This window comes from Nipponia nippon, unplaced genomic scaffold, assembly GCF_047370975.1.
Source record: "Nipponia nippon isolate SJK-2023a ecotype South Korea unplaced genomic scaffold, ASM4737097v1 scaffold_1, whole genome shotgun sequence".
NCBI lineage: Eukaryota > Metazoa > Chordata > Aves > Pelecaniformes > Threskiornithidae > Nipponia > Nipponia nippon.
In genome coordinates, this window is record NW_028262290.1 from 6360767 (window position 1) to 6380019 (window position 19253).

Sequence of the window (19253 nt, forward strand, 5' to 3'; positions counted from 1 at the left end):
CCAATCACCTCCTTATTTTCCATGTGCCTTAGCATAGTTTCCAGGAGGATCTGCTCCATGATCTTGCTGTGCGCAGAGGTGAGACTGACTGGCCTGTAGTTCCCCGGATGATGATGCATAAGAATAAGATGCATAAGAATAAGATGCATAAGAATATCCAGATATTTCAATAGGGATGTAAAAAGTAACTGATGGGCTGCATATGGATCCCTCAAGAAATTAATCTGCTTGTGGAACACTAAGGAAGCAACTAGATGTCCAGTGCAGTATTCCACATTTTTCCCCAGAAACCAGGGAAGTTTGAACAGCTCATGCAGTAAGGTATTTGTTATACAATAGTGATGATTTAGTCCTGAGAAAACCTATAATCTTCCTTCCTTCCTTTCCTCTTTTTTTTTTTCCTTTTTTATTCTTCTTATAATTTATGAAGGCTTTCTACCATTTCAGCTAAAGGTTCTTGCCAAGCCTATTTTGGATGTTTTCCAATTTCCCCACAGTTTTTCATTCTTTTTGCCTGTGTGAAAAGTTCCCATCAAGTCCTTAAATTCCTTCTATTATTTTTAAATAAGAACAAGCTAACTCTTAGTCTTTTCCCCATGATTCATATCCAGGGGCTCTTATATGATTTCCCATAGCTCTCATTTTCAAGAACAGCCATCCTTACAAGGACATGGGCATATGGAAAAGCCTTATGCAAAATGCACTGTAATTTTTTTCTCCTTCTTAATATCTGTAGAACAGTCTTAACCTAAATCACTGTTCCCTGGGTAATGGAAAACAACATCTCTCTGGTTTCCAGCATTTGTAAAAGTATTGAAAAAAGAAGGGACTTTGTTTCTACTAGTTTTGAGTTTTCTTACCTACTTTATAGGTACTTTTCTGATTAATGCAGTATTCCTTCTCTCAGACTTTCCTACTACCAAAATCCAAGGAACAATGCACTTATGAGTTCCTTCTCTTAATTCAAATGTAGCAGCAGAAATAATAAGTTGTTTCCAAAGTTATGTCACTTGAATATATACTCTTCATTTTATTATTCTTTGGGAAAGAGTTTAAAAGCTAGGAAGGGAGCTGTAAGCAGCTGCAACACAAGCCTGATCTGTTGCCTTCTGCAAACTTTATAAGAAGTTATAATACATCCAGGAAACAACCCCATGGATGTCAATTCAAATCTTGCAAAATGCATGTCCTGAATATTGTCACCTTACATCAAGGAGGTGTATTTGTCTCCATGGACTGCACTTGGGACCGTTACTTCCAAAATTATTAGGAATGTTGATGGGTAAGTTTAGAGGACCAAGAAAAAGAGCCAAGATTTTATTAGATCATTAGAAAAACTTGTGAGTATGATTGTCACTAGGCAAAAAATACCTAGGGAAATATCTGCACAATTTATCTGTTGTGGAAGCCATTAAAGACTTGTATCCCAGGTTCAGCAGTATTTCTCAGCTGAATTAGATATAACAGCTGAGAGCAGTGTGGTAAGTATTGTAATAAAACTCAGAGCTCAAAATGGCAGCCACAGACTGGTTAAATTAGATTGGATATTAGGAAAAATTTCTTTACTGAATGGGTTGTCAAGCACTGGAACAGGCTGCCCAGGGAAGTGGTTGAGTCCCCATCCCTGGAGGTATTTAAAAGACGTGTAGGTGTGGTGCTTAGGGCCCTGGTTTAGTGGTGGACTTGGCAGTGCTGGGTTAACGGTTGGACTTGATGATCTTAAAGCTCTTTTCCAACCTAAACGATTCTATGATTCTATGAGAGAGACAAAGCGAAGGAGAAGTTAATATGTGGGAAACTGAGGCACAGTAATGCCTCATGATTCGCCTAATGTCTCTCAAGAAGACAGTGATAGCATGGGAATCCAGATCTCTGCAGTGCTGTCTAAATAGTGTTAGTGTAGCCACATACCCCTACAACATGATGTCTAATACAACAGCAGTGCGTATGTCTGTTTTGTAATAAATACAGGATTTTCTTCACACTAGATGTGAGTTCATTCCCAGCTTTGCCATTGATTTTCAGGATTATCTTGAGCAATCTACCATAACTTTGTGAAAGTTTACTCTCTATTGTGTTGTGGTAATAAGGCTTTTTTGGCACCTTTATTTATCTTGGAGAGGCAAAGACATTTAAAATTTTGAGTATAGGGGAGTTTATATGAGATTTTTTGGATAGACAGGATTTGGACCATTTCAGTTTCAAAGTCTTAGATAGGTTTTGTTGACAAAGGTAGGTAGGATTAGATTCAAGACCCTTCGTCTTATATTGCTTAGTCCATTTAAGAGCTTACTGCTGGACCATGATATGTATGCAAAGTTTATGCCAAATAAAAAGACAGACTGTTCAGAAAGTGATAATAGATCCTTTTCTTGAATGACCCTTAACTCAGACTGAAGACCATGAATAGCCTTACCAGAAAACAGCCCAAAGAAAGAGAACAGCTAATGATACTTTTGGCACATGATAGAAAGAGAGAACATTTATGCAGTTTAATGAAATCCCAGACAGAAAGCCAAATGGCTTGTGCCTGACATATATTGACAAAGTATGGTAGGTCTCTTGCTGATTTATGTGCATGTGTGATCCAGATGAAGCTACAGGATTTCAATTGAGATAATGTGCATAATTAAAAAGAAAAAGAATTATCGATGCAGTGGCAGAGGTTGATGGAATCTAATTGGAGAAGCAAATTAATAAGAAAAAATAATTCTATTGTGTTTTTGTGCTGAGCTATATAGACAGTTCAGCAATTAAATTACTAATCAGACAAGAGCTAGCTGACCTAGGAACGGAGCAATCTCATGTCTCAGCTGGATGCAAAGTTTTAAAATATCTGCTCAAAGGAAAGTTTAAAAGATACAAAACATACAGAAGAACATTTTGGGTTTCAATTAAGCTTATGGCTTATATGGAAACACTTCCTATTACAGATTAGCATTATAGTTTGCTTATTTGGAAGCTACTTTGTAATGATATTGTTTTTATTTTTAACAGAAAGTCTGCTTCAGTAAATGGAACTGCAATTTGTTTTTGTGTGCATGTGTGTTTGTATTTAGGTGAGATTTTTATTCTTTTAGCCTCTTTAATAAGCAGACAAAATTGTCTTTGTACAGTTTTGCTTGAGTATCTAAGTGCCACCTGTGTGCTTCAAGGGTTGTGATGACACTTGTGTTGAAAATACAAGGCCTTGACATAACTTACCTGTGGTCTGATTCTGCCGGTCTCCATCGCATTGACTGCCTTTCTGGAGCCTGGTTTGTATTTCTCGCATTGAGAAACCAGTGCTATACATGTGAAATGTCTCCAGAACAAAGACTGTATAGTAATTTGTGGCAAGAATTGGGGTCAGAAGAACATCTGATTTTCCAGTGAGGGTCTGAGGTCCTTCACTCTGAATCCTCAGGCTTTTTATTTTGCAGTGGGATCTTAGGGATCTACCTCTTACATCTGACAAATTAGATTTATTGTCAGATTTTTTATTAGACCGTCACAAAATGTTTTACATATTTAATTCACAGTAATTTACCGTCTGAGTAAAGTGCAACTGGCCATAATGCTAAAGATAAAAGTCTGGCAAATGTATGACTTGTATCCATCACCTTCTTGAACACAGCGGGCATTGCAATAGTACATTAGGAGAGCATTTAGTTCCCAATCCATACCATTGATTGGAGGACTTGAAAGTGTTACAGCCCCGTCTGGGAAACCTTTAATTTCCAGTTGGACTTAAAGTCAAAAGTTTTAGCTCAGGACTTTTCTGATTCAGTTGCTGTTGTGTTGATGAGATGATGCCAGATATGCTATGTGACACTGAGGGAATAACAGGTGGGTCCTAATGTTATATCCATGCTTGAAGTTTCTGTAAAGTACATATATTCACATTTTTTATATGTATTTCAACTCTTACATATCTGGATCTTTAAACATTTGTGGTATTCTAGCTGTGAAAACATCATGTGAGCAGTGGTGAGAAGGAGTAGAAGGAAATCATCCCATTGGTAGCCAGAGGAAAAGACCAGGTGAAATGAAATCCTGGAAGTGTTCTCTTTCTTCTGTGTGTACCACTCATTTACACAAAGAGGTTGTGGTGGTTATAATGGGAAACAACTACCTGCCTGATGGCCGGAATGAATTAATTTAAAACATACTATTTCCATTTTCCTTGTTTTTTTTTTCTTTTTTTAAATCCTAATTTCTGCCAGAACAGTTCTAAACTTCCTGGAAGGTCAGCATGACAGTCTGAAATTGTGAGAGTCTTGTGATGCTGAAAGAGCTACTTAGTGTTTGGGGTTTTTAAAAGGCACTTCAACTCTTTGTTTGCCATATTTAGGACTGGATTAATTTTTACCCTTCAGTCCTTTCACATTACACAGCAATGCAGAGTGACATTGACACTGGAGACAGTTATAAAACATTTGCCTGAATGGTGTAAGTTGACATTTATAAAAATGGACATTTATACAATGCCCATTGGACATGAAAGTGAAATCTTGTCCTTCTTGAGCTCATTAGGAGATTTATTGTTCTCTAAACGGGCTGGAATCTCTCTTCCAAAATTTAATTTTAGTATTGGATCCTTCTTTGCTCCCATTCTTCAGTGCTAAAAGCCAGATAATTTTGTGACAGGGTTGTTTCTTTTCTCTCTTTCACTCAGTACAACAGCACAGGGGCAGTGAAGGAAAACTTGAAACACTAAGAGCTCTGCTACAGTACATGTCAGTGGATATTTATTAGACACGGTCACTTTCTGTCCCAAAGTCACCCTTCCTAATGTACTTGGCGGGAACTGTACTTTGGCTCTTATTATTTCTCCAGCTTGTTATGAATTTCTCCCATATGTTAACACAGACATGTGTGCATCAACTGTAACTACTGTGTACCCAAGTCCAGAAAACCAGAGAAAGACAACCATCTCAGTATCTGGTTTGGGGGGAATTTTTATAAAGAAGACATGAAATTTCCAGCTGAAGTTTGCAACAGTTACCACTATTTAATTAGTTGTGGTGGAGACCTATAATTAGCTCTTATTTAAGAAGGCATATGGCTCCAACAGATGGTAAAGGGAAAAAAAGCAAGTTAGATAAACAGGGCTATTTGCACAAGATTTTCTGGTCTCCTTAGGTTATATTTTGCAGTACGATACTTAAGTTCTAGCAAGATGGCATACTGTTCATTCAAGGAATGGCCACGTGTCTTAATTTTCTCTAAAACCCAGCAAAATTAGTATGGCCTGCAAGTGTTCAAGACTTGGCAATAGTAAAAGAAACTAGATGACAAAGAAACTTAGAAATTAGAAAATCCATATCTATTTTGTAGGGACTCCAAACAAGAACCAGCTCTCCTTGTGAGGCTAGTGGAAATTTCAGATGCTGAAGATCAAGAAACAGGACAGCCCGAATTGTGTGTCTGGATGGGTGAGGGAGGTAGTCATCCACTAGATAGATTTGGGTTACATGTATGACAGTACCAACCAGGTCAACGTGTGCTGTAGAGATCACTCAGATTACAGGTAGGTGGGCTACAGCTAGTCCAGACTGAGATTTTAAAGGCAATACTATCTGTACCCATTTATTATCACCCTTCCTGTTCACCTATGTTAATAGACCATGTATGTGATTGCTTCCAATTTGCTTCAGGGCAAAGACATCTATCTGAGTTTAAACTGCCTTCTGCTGTGATTTACCAGCAGTTGACTTTCCACTGAAGCAGATTAGGAAAGATCACATGAACCACTGACACAACATGTCTGCGTGGGTAGTAACATAAGGTTTGTGGGTAGGAAGGTTTCAAAACGCTCACAGCTCTTTCTCAAGTGAGTGCATTGGAATGCCCTTCATCCGTCTGTGCACGAGTGACCTGGGAGAATGAACCCATCTGCGTTTAAAGGTATCATATGTCTCTGAGATTTTCTTGTGTGGGAATCCAAGTATAGACACTATGATATGCTTCTTGTGGCTCTGAATTAATCTGAAATACAAATGTTTAAGTGTGTGCTGTTATTCATAAAGAAATATTTACAGTAAAGCTCTGTTTACAACTGCAGCATCTTGATTTCCTCTCATTATTGAAGAACATCTCTTTCATTAAAGCAAAACTTAGCGGAACCCTGCTTTTCCATTTATCTGAACAGCAGCATAATAATACTGCTTTTCTCGGACAGCAAGAGAGATTCAAGAAGTTGCCAGCAATTGAGTAATTATCTTGTTTCTAGTGCTATAGTCATAAAGGCATCAAAGAGGCTAGATATTGTTAGATCTGTTTTCCATATGGATTTTTTCCTGACTGTATAATCACTCCCTGTTCATTTTAGACCTCTCGCAGAATGCTCAATAAACTGTAGAGAGATAATTCTGGAGAAAGCAGGATGTAAACCTGAAGTCATCTTTCTAAAAGGCAATATTCCCTGGAGTTGTAATTTTATATTTAGAATAAAATATATTACTTGCTTTGTCCTCTCCCTTGAGTGGGGGATAGGAAGCGATGTAATCTCTCCAGCAGCAGAGTGTCAGCACCGAGTCGTCATATTTCCTCCTCCCTTATTTTGAAAAAGTAGTAATTAACCTTACTTCTCTGGGCTACTGAATAGAAGAGAGAGTCAGGGTAAATCCCGTCTCTGTTCTTTCTTTGTCAAATCTAGAAGTTGAAGTATACTAAAAGCAGAGGTAATGGAGGGGGATAAGTATGATGTTTTCCCCTGTAATTCTCAGCAAAGCTGTAGTCAAGTCCTACAAGTTTAACAGAAAAGTTGTATAGGAAAAAATTTGCTATGAAGGAGGCTTTAATGTGTTTCCTCTGGAGAATACATTTTTTCCTGTTTCATTTAGGTCTCATGCTCCTTGTTGTGTAGGGAAATCTAACAGTATTTAAAGTTATTCTTAGCAAGGTAGAATCATAGAATACTTTGAGAGAGAAGGGACCCTTAAAGGTCACCTAGTCCATCTGCCCTGCAATTGGCAGGGACACCTTCAACTATATGAGGTTGCTCAGAGCCCCGTCCGACCTGACCTTGAATGTTTCCAGGGATGGGGCATCTACCACCTCTCTGGGCAGCCCATTCCAGTGTTTCACCACCCTCATCGTGAAAAATTTTTTCCTTGTGTTCAGTCTAAATCTACCCTCCTTTAGTTTAAAACCATTACCCCTTGCCCTGTTGCAGCAGGCCTTGCTAAAAAGACTATCCCCATCCTTATTGTAGGCCCCCTTTAAGTATTGAAAGGCAGCAATAAGGTCTCCCTTCAGCCTTCTCTTCTCCAGGCTGAACAACCCCAGCTCTTTCAGCATTTCCTCATAGCAGAGGTGTTCCAGCCCTCTGATCATTTTTGTGGCCCTCCTCTGGACCAGCTCCAACTGGCCCATGTCTTTCCTGTGCTGAGGACTCCAGACTGGACACAGTACTCCAGGAGGGGTCTCACAATAGTGGAGTAGAGGGGGAGAATCACCTCCCTCTACCTGCCGGTCACGCTTCTTTTGATGCAGTCCAGGATACGGCTGGTGTTCTGGGCTGCGAGAGCACATTGTCGGCGCATGCCCAGCTTTTCATATATCAGTACCCTCAAGTCCTTCTCCTTAGGGCTGCTCTCAATCCCTTCATCCCCCCAGCCTCTATTGATACCGGGGATTGCCCTGACCCAGGTGCAGGACCTTGCACTTAGAATCATAGAATCATAGAATCGTTAAGGTTGGAAAAGACCCTTAAGATCATCTAGTCCAACTGTCAGCCTATCACTGCCAAGTCCACCACTAAACCGTGTCCTCAAGCACCACGTCTACCCGTCTTTTAAATACCTCCAGGGATGGAGACTCAACCACTTCCCTGGGCAGCCTGTTACAGTGCCTGACTACCCTTTCAGTGAAGAAGTTTTTCCTAATATCCAATCTAAACCACCCTGGCGCAGCTTGAAGCCATTTGCTCTCGTCCTGTCACTTGTTACTTGGGAGAAGAGACCAACCCCCACCTCTCTACATCCTCCTTTCAGGCAGTTGTAGAGAGCAATAAGGTCTCCCCTCAGCCTCCTTTTCTCCAGACCAAACAACCCCAGCTCCTTCAGCCGCTCCTCATAAGACTTGTTCTCTAGACCCTTCACCAGCTTTGTTGCCTTTCTTTGAACACTAGTACTTTGATGTCCTTCTTGTAGTGAGGGGCCCAACACTGAACACAGCACTTGAGGTGCGGCCTCACCAGTGCCGAGTACAGGGGCACTATCACCTCCCTGGTCCTGCTGGCCACACTATTCTTGATACAAGCCAGGATGCCATTGGCCTTCTTGGCCACCTGAGCACACTGCTGGCTCATGTTCAGGTGGCTGTCAGCCAACAGACCCAGGTCCTTTTCTGCCAGGCAGCTCTCCAGCCACTCCTCCCCAAGCCTGTAGTGTTGCATGGGGTTGTTGTGACCCAAGTGCAGGACCCGGCACTGAGCCTCGTTGAACCTCATACAGTTGGCCCCAGCCCAATGATCCAGCCTGTCCAGGTCCCTCTGTAGGGCCTTCCTACCCTCCAGCAGATTGACACTTCCACCCAGCTTGGTGTCATCTGCAAACTTACTGAGGGTGCACTCAATCCCCTCATCCAGATCATCAATGAAGATACTGAACAGGACCGGCCCCAACACTGAGCCATGGGGAACACCACTCGTGACTGGCCACCAGCTGGATTTGACTCCATTCACCACCACTCTCTGGGCTCGGCCGTCCAGCCAGTTTTTAACCCAGCGCAGAGTGCACTTATCCAAGCCGCGAGCAGCCAGCTTCTCCAGGAGAATGCTGTGGGAGACAGTGTCAAAGGCCTTAATAAAGTCCAAGTAGACGACATCCACAGCCTTCCCTTCATCCACTAAGCGGGTCACCTTGTCATAGAAGGAGACCAGGTTAGTGAAGCAGGACCTCCCTTGCTGGCTGAGCCTGATCCCCTCGTTGTCCCGCACGTGCCGTGTAATGGCACTCAAGATGATCTTGTTGAGGTCCTCAGGAGGTTCACGCAGGCCCACTTCTCAAGTTTGTCCAGGTCCCTCTGGATGGCATCCTGTCCCTCAGGCGTGTCAACTGCACTGCTCAGCTTGGTGTCATCTTCAAACTTGCTGAGGGTGCACTCGATCTTGCTGTCTATGTCATTGATGAAGATATTAAACAGCACTGGCCCCAGTATGGGCCCCTGAGGGACACCAAGGTAGTAAATTTTAAAACAATCCAAGGACCTAATTCCAAGGCTTACTTCATGCTTCTGGTACCTGTTAGAAGCAGAGTTAAAAAGTAATGCAAAGTGGTGTAATGATCATGCTCTCTGTGCACGGTCTCTGTAGTACTACAAGTGAGAACCTCTTCCTTTCTAACTGTTGTTTTTTCTTCAGAAACTCTCTGAAACGTGTTGCCTTTCACTCATAAGGATACCCTCCCATCGTAGGAACATCACCTCATGCAAGAGCTCTGCATTAGAGGCTGTCCAATTAGGCATTTACATGTTTTAAAGACCTGAAAAAATAAACATGAACAAAACTCCAGCATTTCTCAAGGGTCAGATTATACCAATATTCTTGGGCAAATGTGGGTCTCAGGCTGGGATGCCTACCATCCATGAAAAGGTTTATTGGTTAACATTTATTCCAGTTTTCCTTGGCAGTTATAGACTTCAGGAGGAAGCACAATTGCAAATGTAATTATGGAAAGAATCTAGCTATTGAGATTGGAGCATGCTAATCACTTAGATGCCCAACAGATTGCAGAGGGCATAAAAACTGGCCAATTGTATTGCTTTGCAGAGAGCAAGGGTTCATATGACTTAGGTGGCTCTGGGGAAATCATTCATCATCAAGTCTTAGCTACACCAAGACATTGCCATTTCAAAGTTTCTCCTTGACAGAAATCAGAGGTTGAGATATGCGCATGTCATTGTCAGTTGATTCTGCCAAGGTGAGTTCATTGTTTGTTTGCTCTGTGGAAGTGTTATTGACATAGAACAACTATGAAACTTGTCAAATTATTTTTATAGAGGTTTAAAAAAAGTGAGTAAAGGATGGTTCAAATAAAGGAGATTTAAAGGGAAGAAGGGAGATAATTTAGGCGTGGTGAAAGCAGAGGAAGGATGCTATAAAAGCTCAGAGTTGAAAAATAAAGCAAGTGGGATATCTGGAGAGAACAATTGGGATAATTAGCCAGTGGAGTTTGGCAGAAGGAGTGCTAATCTATCTGGTGTGTGTTAGGATCTTAGAAAGGTCAGGGGAACAGTTCTGACCTGCAGAATATTATCAACATCTTTGATTCATCATCGTCACCTCTGCTATGATGAAAGGCTGAAAGAGCTGGGGTTGTTTTATCAGGCCCTGTAGTGATAGGACAAGGGGTAATGGTTTTAAACTAAAAGAGGGTAGATTCAGACTAGATATAATGAGGACATTTTTTATGATGAGGGTGGTGAAACACTGGAACGGGTTGCCCAGAGAGGTGGTAGATGCCCCATCCTTGGAAACATTCAAGGACAGGCTGGATGGGGCTGTGAGCAACCTGATCTAGCTGAAGATGTCCCTGCCCATGGCAGGGGAGATGGACTAGATGCCCTTTAAAGATCCCTTCCATCCCAAAGCATTCTATGATTCCATGATTCTATGATTACTTTTCCCTAGAAATGTCTTCCTCTTCTCACATGAACAGAAGTGGTGTGAGGGTGTGCTAGGGGAAATAACATAAATAAGAACATTTGAAAATCAGGCAAACTTATGTCCCTGTCACAGCTTTGCACCAGCTGAAGGATGCTGCCAGTGTGGCCAGGCAATACTTTCAGTTGATGTACCAGTGGGTCCTTCAAGTAGAAGGGCAAGCTATTCTGTCATATCACATCCTTTCAAAACACAAATAAAGTAGCACATTAGTCAACTAAAGTTGATTTCATTATCAACTTTATTGAATTATACCTACTACCAACAGCAAAGCTATAGTTAAGTGAGTTTGACCAGATCTCATATGTCTCTGTAGGGGACTATGGTTTCTGGTGGTGTCCTTCAGGTTCCAGTGCTTTTTCTTGAAAATGTTAAACCAGATTTTCTTATCCATTACTTCTTTCTACTTTCCTATCCCAACTGTCATTATACACTCTGAGGCATTACACAAAACTCAACTCTTCTCTTCTCTTCTCTTCTCTTCTCTTCTCTTCTCTTCTCTTCTCTTCTCTTCTCTTCTCTTCTCTTCTCTTCCGTTCTGTTCCATGCCATTCCATTCTGTTCCATTCCATTCTGTTCCATTCCATTCTGTTCCATTCCATTCCACTCCCATTCCACTCCCATTCCATTCCATTCCTGAAGGAAAGGCCCTGAAGGGGCTTTTGCACATCTGCCACAGACACCCACCACTACCACCCTACTGGCAGTGGTCATCAGAACAATATAGTTTCTATTCTCACCAAATTAGGCTGAAGATAAGTAACAAATTTGTTTACAGGTCACCTATCCATCAGTTCCTTCCTTGTAAGATTATCTGGACACGTGTTTTCAGGGTCCTCCAGGATCTAAATAGCAAAGCCTATCTCTGATTCTTTAAAAGGATGAATAAATTCTGTATGATGTGCTTCAATAATATTTAGAAATCCCCATCTATAGAAACTTCCAGACGGGAAGATTAGGTAGACTAGAGTGTATCTGGGGGAGCTTGGTAAATTGGATATGGAGACAGTGGGAAAGCAGGACATGATATACTGACTAGTATATATAAGCAGGACATGATATACTGACTAGTGTGTACAGGTAGCCTACGCTATGTGTATGAAAGCGTGCACAACTGCAAAGAGCCTTTTTTCCCTTCCTTTTTTTAAAATACATTACTCAATAATCTGTAAAGTGATTCCTGGGGTGGTGGTGGGATGGCAGTATATTTCTTGTGGAAAGAATAGAAAGAGAAAGATGCATCAACAGGCTTTTCTCATTCTCTTAAATGAATGGTTGTGGAGCACAACTGTCCTGTTCATGCTCGCGATGGTTCTTACAGCTCTGAGAGCTCTTTCGCTTTCCAGATAATTTGAAGATTTATTCAACCCAAAGAAGATAAGCAGTAAATGGAATAGCCACTTAGGAAAAGGGGACAGGAAAATAGGATTCCTTCTAGCTTCAGGGACACTGCAATTGTCACAAATAAATCTCCTAATAAGGAAATTTACTGAGCAAAAGCTCATTACCACAAAATCAGACTTTCCTTGTTGAGTTCACCAAAGCTCAAACCTTTGAAACTGTGGAATAAATAGCTAAATGCAGGTCAATACAGTCTTAGCTCCAGCTGTCACCAGGGAGTGAGAGCTCCCAGCAATTTCCATACACTATGTCTGTCTTCCTTGGACTGTGTATGACTGCTGAGCAATGCAGGCATAGCTCAGAGCTGTTTGCGTAACCAAAGTTATGCCAGAAAGAGATTTGGGAATAGTTTATATTATATATATCTATATATGTAGTTTCAAGCTTCCCTCTCACACCATCCTGTGTTTTGTGCCAAAGGACAGAGGTGCTTGTGTGAACACGGGGGTACATCTGCTATGTCTCCTGTCAGCAACCCTCTCTGAATAATGTCAGCCGTGGCAAAAGCCAACCATACTGACACTGTTAGCCAACAAGTGTGCGGGTTTAGAGAGACATGAGTGCTAGAAGGTATCCCGGGAACAAGGGGAAGTTTGTAAAAGTTACTGGGATTATGATGTTTTCATGGAGTAGACTAAGGAAGAGTATGTTTGTTGCAGGTACCACTTCTTGTTAGTGAAAGAAGCTTGAGTACAGACATACAGCCTGATCCCCATCTGTACCTTAAAGCACAGAATACATCAGTGAGTGCTACTGCCTGAAGGGCAATATCTATAGAGACATTATTGTTCCCCATTTCTTTGAGAGGCAGGATGCTTGCATTGCTGTCAGCATTACTAAGACATCTTCATGATGCCAAGCACTCCTCTGAGAAAACTCCTGCCACAGCCTTATGTCATACTTTAAGAGAGAAAGAAGCAGGCTGTGGCCATTGAAATAGGCAGGAATGGGTTGTGTTTAGGAGATGACCAGGCACTCATCTGCTGTAGTTCTTTTCCAGATCTCTGCAAAGGTAGATCTCTCTGCTTAAAACAGAGCAATTTTTGGCCCTGTAGTATCATATTCACTCACACCGATTTGAAGACACCCCTAAGCATTGTAGCATGTCTTTGACTTCAACCTTTCCAAAAAGAGAAATGACTCTTTATGCCACCTTGCAAATCTAGCTCCTAAAGCAATTACATACTAGGAGTGGTCTGCGCAGGAGTGTGTTTGAAAAGAAAATAACATTAAACTTTCCATCCTAGAAGAGTACGAGTATATCAATATCCAAATCAAATAACATAAAGCTTCCTTTGTCTGCCAGCTAGGAATAAGAATGCATTATACCTCTAATATGATTTTTGCAGTGTCTCTAACATGATGAGGTTTAAATTAAAATAAATATGACTGCATGCTTTTGAAGAGCTAATCAGGCTGAAACATTCTAGCCTAATTGGTGTAGCACAAGCAAATAAATGTGCGTTTATCTAGGCTGCCTGGACTTATGCATAACTATTGTGCAGGATATGTGATGGGAAGACAATAGCAGGGTGAAACACTTGGGCTGTTCCTGGGTGCACTTGGTAAAAGTCAGTAATAGGAAAATTATTTGAATGCAGTCTGGATGACAGGACTAAGGTCCTGCTAATTAATTAGCTTGGGTGTTATTGGTCTTATTGGTATTTAATCAACTCTTCCCCCTGCCCCATATTTTTTTTTTCTTGCACTTTTTTCTTTGTCTGCACTGTTCCAGTTCCAGCAGACCGGCGCCACAAAAATTAATCATTATAATGACAAAACTCCATTCACTTGTCTACTGGGACCTTTAGTACTATTTTTTTTTAAAAAAAAAAAAAGTCCTTTCTCTTCTTTTATTTTTTTTTAGCCCTTAACCAAACTTTACCTTGGGAAATCTTTAGTCCTCTGTCAGTCTTGACTTGCTGACTTCTGATTGCAAATTATGTATGATTCTTGCATTGAAAAGCAAAGTGGTAGCTTTAGCACAGCGGAATAGACCTGTTCTGATTTGAAATTCTCGACAAACCAGCAGTCCCTAAGACTTTCTGACCTGGTCTTTTATCTTACCACAGCTCATGGACTCAAAACAATTCTGCAAAGACCCAGATTCCCAGAAGTACCTCCTGAAAAACTATTCTTTGTAAAAAGCATGTGCCTGCTGGCTTCCTGATGATGATCACAGATATGTTGCTCTTTGAAGGACTGATACTGGTACACCTTTTTTAAGCACACCTTGTCAGGAGAGTTCCAAAATACCATTTGCTAAAGGACTATATTTCAAAAGCTCAGATTCCTACAACACTGAATGTTGGAAATGGACAAAACTAACTCTGAGTAAATTTTGCAAGAAGTTGTTGCTCAGGGGATATGGAAGTATAATAAGCAGGGGATTTTGATTAACAGCCAAGACGCAACTTGAAAGTACCTAACTCTGGTGCGCAATTGTTCATTAAATAGTTACACAGTCATCACAGGCTCCTTTGGAAGGAATTAATAGTAGTAAATGTTGTTTCCTCCAATGTGGGTTTGTACAGCTAAGGAATCATAGAATCGTCAAGGTTGGAAAAGACCCTTAAGATCATCAAGTCCAACCGTTAACGTAACACTGCCAGGTCCATCTATACCATGTCCTCGAGCACCACATCTATCCGTTCTTTAAATACCTCTAGGGATGGATACTCAACCACTTCCCTGGGCAGCCTGTTCAGTTAAAAGAGTTGTAAGAATGCACAGTTAAGTTCTCCGATGGAGCCAGATAATCTGAAACAGTAACAGACTTCTCACAGGTACACCTCACTCCCAAGAGAAAGACGGTCAGAGGTGGAGGAGTTTCTTTGGCTTTTCTTCTTCCGTGTCAATTTTTGTGAAAGAGAACTGAAAAGGCAGAGAAGTAGTAAAAGAGGTGCAAGAGAAAATAGTGGCAGAGGCAGAAAAAGACAGAAAGGTAGAAATACAAGGCGAGCACTTGAAGCGTAACCTTGAACAGAGCAAAGCAAAAAGGAAAACAGACTGAAGAGTGAGAGGAAAGGCATGTGAAGAACTGAACAAAGGCATTCCCACTTATCTGATTCCTGTTTTATTCAAATAAATAAGACTTTGTCTTTTCTGTGACTTACAAGCACTGCATCCACAATTATTTCACTTCATTAACTTTAAAATAATCTACAGCCTTTTTTGATGAAAAAATTCGGATTAAAAATGTTAACTTTTATAAATCCTCCATCTTCTTATGCTAATGTCTCATTATGACACTAATAACATGCCTTTAAGATATCCAGGACCACTTACAAGCTGCTTTACAATGCAGCTTGCCTGCAGAAAAAATTAGCTGTATACTGTCTGGATAGACATCAAGTTTAACTTGATTCATTTATACACGTACCTGTTCTGACATGAAACAGTCCCACAGAGCAATGTTTTTTAGGAATTTTAGCCTGACAGCAACTTAACCCTAAATGAAAAGCAAACTTTGCTACTGTTCAGTCTACTCTCTCCATCTTCCGACTACTTCTCAGCAGTGGATTCTGGCATAATCCAAAACTGCCATTAGAACAACATATCTTTTTTTTTTTTTTTTTTTTTTTTTTTGTCGCACTGTTTTCCTGTTAGTGAAAGAAGAATTACTCAATAAGCAGTGGACTTGAAGCAAAAATTTTGCTCAATCTAAAGAATTCACTTTTTTTTTTTTTTTTTTTTGTCAGATGAATGATGTCTTAAATTCCATATGCTCCATTGTAATGAAAACAAAGTACATACACTAGAGGCACCTAAAAGTTAGGAAGGACAAATCCCACCTGAGTTTATGTGAAGTTCGTATGTGATGATGTGATACATCAGCACACAGATGAAGTTATTGACTCTCTGAATTCAATGTGGAGAAGATTAGGGTTTTGGTTCTTGAGTTCCTCAGATTAATCCCAATTGTATGCGACAAATTGGCAGCTCTCACATGGGTCAAGGGTCTGAAGGATTACACAGGACTTTTGGCATTTTGAAAAAGTGGCTACCTTTTTCTGAATTTTAACTTAAGATGCCTCTGCACTTTCAGGCTCTGTATTCGAGATCTGCTATCGGCTATTGTCCCCCCTCCCAGGTAGTAACTTCTGGGACCACCAGAGATGACAAGAAAACTCCCTCTTCTGAAAGATGCCCATTGCAGATAAAAGATGAAATTTCACAGGTGAACACCCACAGTCCTCATGGTGCTGGGTAGGAAATCTCCCTGGAAGACATTTGATGCTTTAGCTTTCATTAGTAATAAAGTTAATAGGGTAAGTGCTGTCACAGGGTCAGCTATTCTCATTTTGAAATCCAGCCTGCCTATAGTTTAACATTTATTTTCTTTAAATACCATGTTTGGGAACCTGCAACCCACAATAACAATCTGCTCCATTACTATTAATTGTTGAGAATGCAAGTGTCTAATTACAAGTACTAATACAGCTGGCCTAGATAATCCTGAAGTGAAAACATAGGAGAAAAAATAATCTCCCTGCAGAAATCACACCAGGAATCTGTCTGTGTTTTGTGCAGGTGATTCCAGCCTTTGCTCAGCCTGCGTTCATGAAAACAACGTTTACAGCAGAATATTTCAGATTTTGTACAGAAACGAAGAAATCATTCTTAATGAATCAGTGAACTTCAGAGTGCACCTGCTTCTGGATGGCGAAAGGGTGAGTTGTCTTGGGATGCACATAAAAACCAGGAGGGCTGGGATTCCTGTTACCTAACTTTAGGTGTACATTGCACAGACATCTCCATTTGAGAAGCTGTCATGTGGTCCCTGTGCTGTCACAGGTCTCATCAATGTAGCTGGTGGAGGTAAAGGCATGATTTATCTGACCAAATACCAGCACCTGCATTAGAAGGAGATTGACTGTCCTGTACCCATCATTACCTATGCTGACAAGGGTGCCTGGGGTGATCTGTTTAATTATAAATGCTGACACTATAAACATCTGCATTAGTTCAGATAGACCCTCTGCACTGTGCCTGTTATGAAGAGTAGTGTACACCTTGGCTTTCCAGTGGAATAAGATGTTGACATATACTGGTAAATCAGTATATCAGACACTGAAGTGTATCAATCATAATTTGTCATTTGTGCACTAGATCACTCATTCTACATATCTGTGTAGATCAACCTCACCTGAGAAAACTGTGAATCCTCTGCATCTTGTTAGGACCAGCTTCTACTCCTACCATCCGTTACCGCTGTCTTCTCTTCCTCTCTCCTTGTGACTGGTTTTTGCTACAGCAATGATAATACTGTGACCAAGCTACCCACTACCTTTCTACCACTCAGAGGTCTCCTCACCCTTCACCTTAGTGCTTCTGATTGTGGGAGTGCATGGCAGAGTTGCTGGAGCTTACCCTCCCTATAGTCCACGTACAACCCCTTTGCTTTCCATCGTGTCTCAGCTAGAATGAGTTCATACTGATATCCTTCTCCCCATTCGGCATCCACTCTTTCAGCCAACATAAGCACCCACACAAGGGAAGTACATGATCTAAACCACCCGTGGTGTAGGGCACCTTTGACTTCCTCTTACTGATGTGAAACTAATGTCTTCCACTGATAACTCCTGTTCCCAGGAGCTACAAGAGAGGAGCAAATTTAGAGTATGGAAAGTACTGTTTTACTGGACTCTTAAACAGAAAGGGGAGAAAGTGTCAGTGAATGGCACTCAGGGTTGGCCCAATGTGTCATCACTGTGCTTTGCCAGCACAAGAAGTGATACAAAATATATGGCACTGGTACTTGCTCTCATTGATAATGAGAGACACATAACATCAGCTGTTTTTGCAAAATCAGCATGCCATCAAAATTAGTTATGCAGCCAGTCTGAATCAAATGCTGTGTGTTGAACCTGGGGACAGAGATTCTCACCTGCCCTTCCTTGTATAACTTTGTATTTGAGCATGAAGAGATTTAAAATTACTGTTTTGTCTGATTTCAATGCACGTATACATGGGTTATATATAGATCTAAATTAAAACAGCTGGAGAACCTAATTTAAGCTCATTTCACATGCTTCCCTTTCCCTCACACTTTTTTTTGTGGTGGTTTGGTTTGGTTTGGTTTGTTTGTTTTTTGTTTTTTTTTTTTTTTTAACATAGTGTCATCAATTTATTCCTCCCTAGAATTGTTGTTTTGTGCTTATATGAAAAATTGCTAAATGCAAGCTTATCAGTATTTGTTAGGAAAATGTTCCAACATGCTTAACGGAATATTAATTTTATCATTCCTCAGTGGAACATCTCTGATTAAAAGTCCCTCCCTTCAAATTATAGCAGTTTCCACTGTGTTGAGCAGGGATGATTTCTGATGATTTTTGCATTAATATTCAAGAAAGTTGTGTACCTCACAAAAAGAAAAAAAAATCCCACAAGATTCCTCACAGCTAAACCTGATTCTGACTCTTGATGTGCTGTGTGCATCATGCTTGCCTTTTCATAGGAGGTCCCTTGGGAAAAGGACAGCTGCCCAATTCTGTACTTACAGAATGGCTTTACACAGGGAAAACTCCATTATCTCTGTGTGATGAAGTAGCTTTTGGTTTTCAGGGGTGTAGAATAAGAGGATAAACAGGTCCGTTGGTCTCAGATGAGTTGCTGAAGAGACTGTAAAGAATCAAATGCAAAAAATAAAGGTCTGTAAAACTTTTTGCATGTTGAGCAGATTAGCACAATTCACTTCTGCTTAATGCTCCCAGGCCTGTTTTTTCTGCTTTGATGTCTTGCCCTTCACAGCTTTACAAATTTTAGTTTAATATGGGAGAGACCAAAGTGTGCCACTTCACTGGGCATCATGCTCACAAGAAACCTACTACATTTTTCAGAGAAGGTTTTGCATCTCTGTCATCGAATCTCGTATGTTGGATGTGATCTTTCCAATGTGGCATTGGCAAAACATCTAGAGATTTGTGAAGTATTTTGAATATTATTTCTATTCATAACTTCTTAACTCTTTAACACACAACAGATGCATATCCTTTTAGTGCCAATTGTGTGCCATGGTGAGGTTTTTTGGTTGAGGATGAAGGATCTGATCTGTTCACTGCTTTTTCTGTAAATGGAAGTTATGATAAACAGACAAGGAAGTTAGACTGGGTAATGGAAGTGCTGAGTTCACATGCTCCATGTAGTTTCTGCTGTCAGAGCTGGAATTATCAAATATTATACCAAGCAAGCAGTATGC

The 19253-nt window shown here is 40.6% G+C and overlaps 1 protein-coding gene across 1 annotated transcript in view; it reads left to right on the top strand.

Moving 5' to 3' along the window:
• FAM135B (family with sequence similarity 135 member B) overlaps window positions 1-19253 on the top strand; it is a 215387-nt gene that overhangs the window by 118874 nt on the left and 77260 nt on the right. Inside the window, exon 4 of the mRNA XM_087743969.1 lies at window positions 16586-16725. Within this exon, the coding sequence (XP_087600095.1) occupies window positions 16586-16725 (140 nt within the window). The remainder of the gene's footprint in view (window positions 1-16585; window positions 16726-19253) is intronic.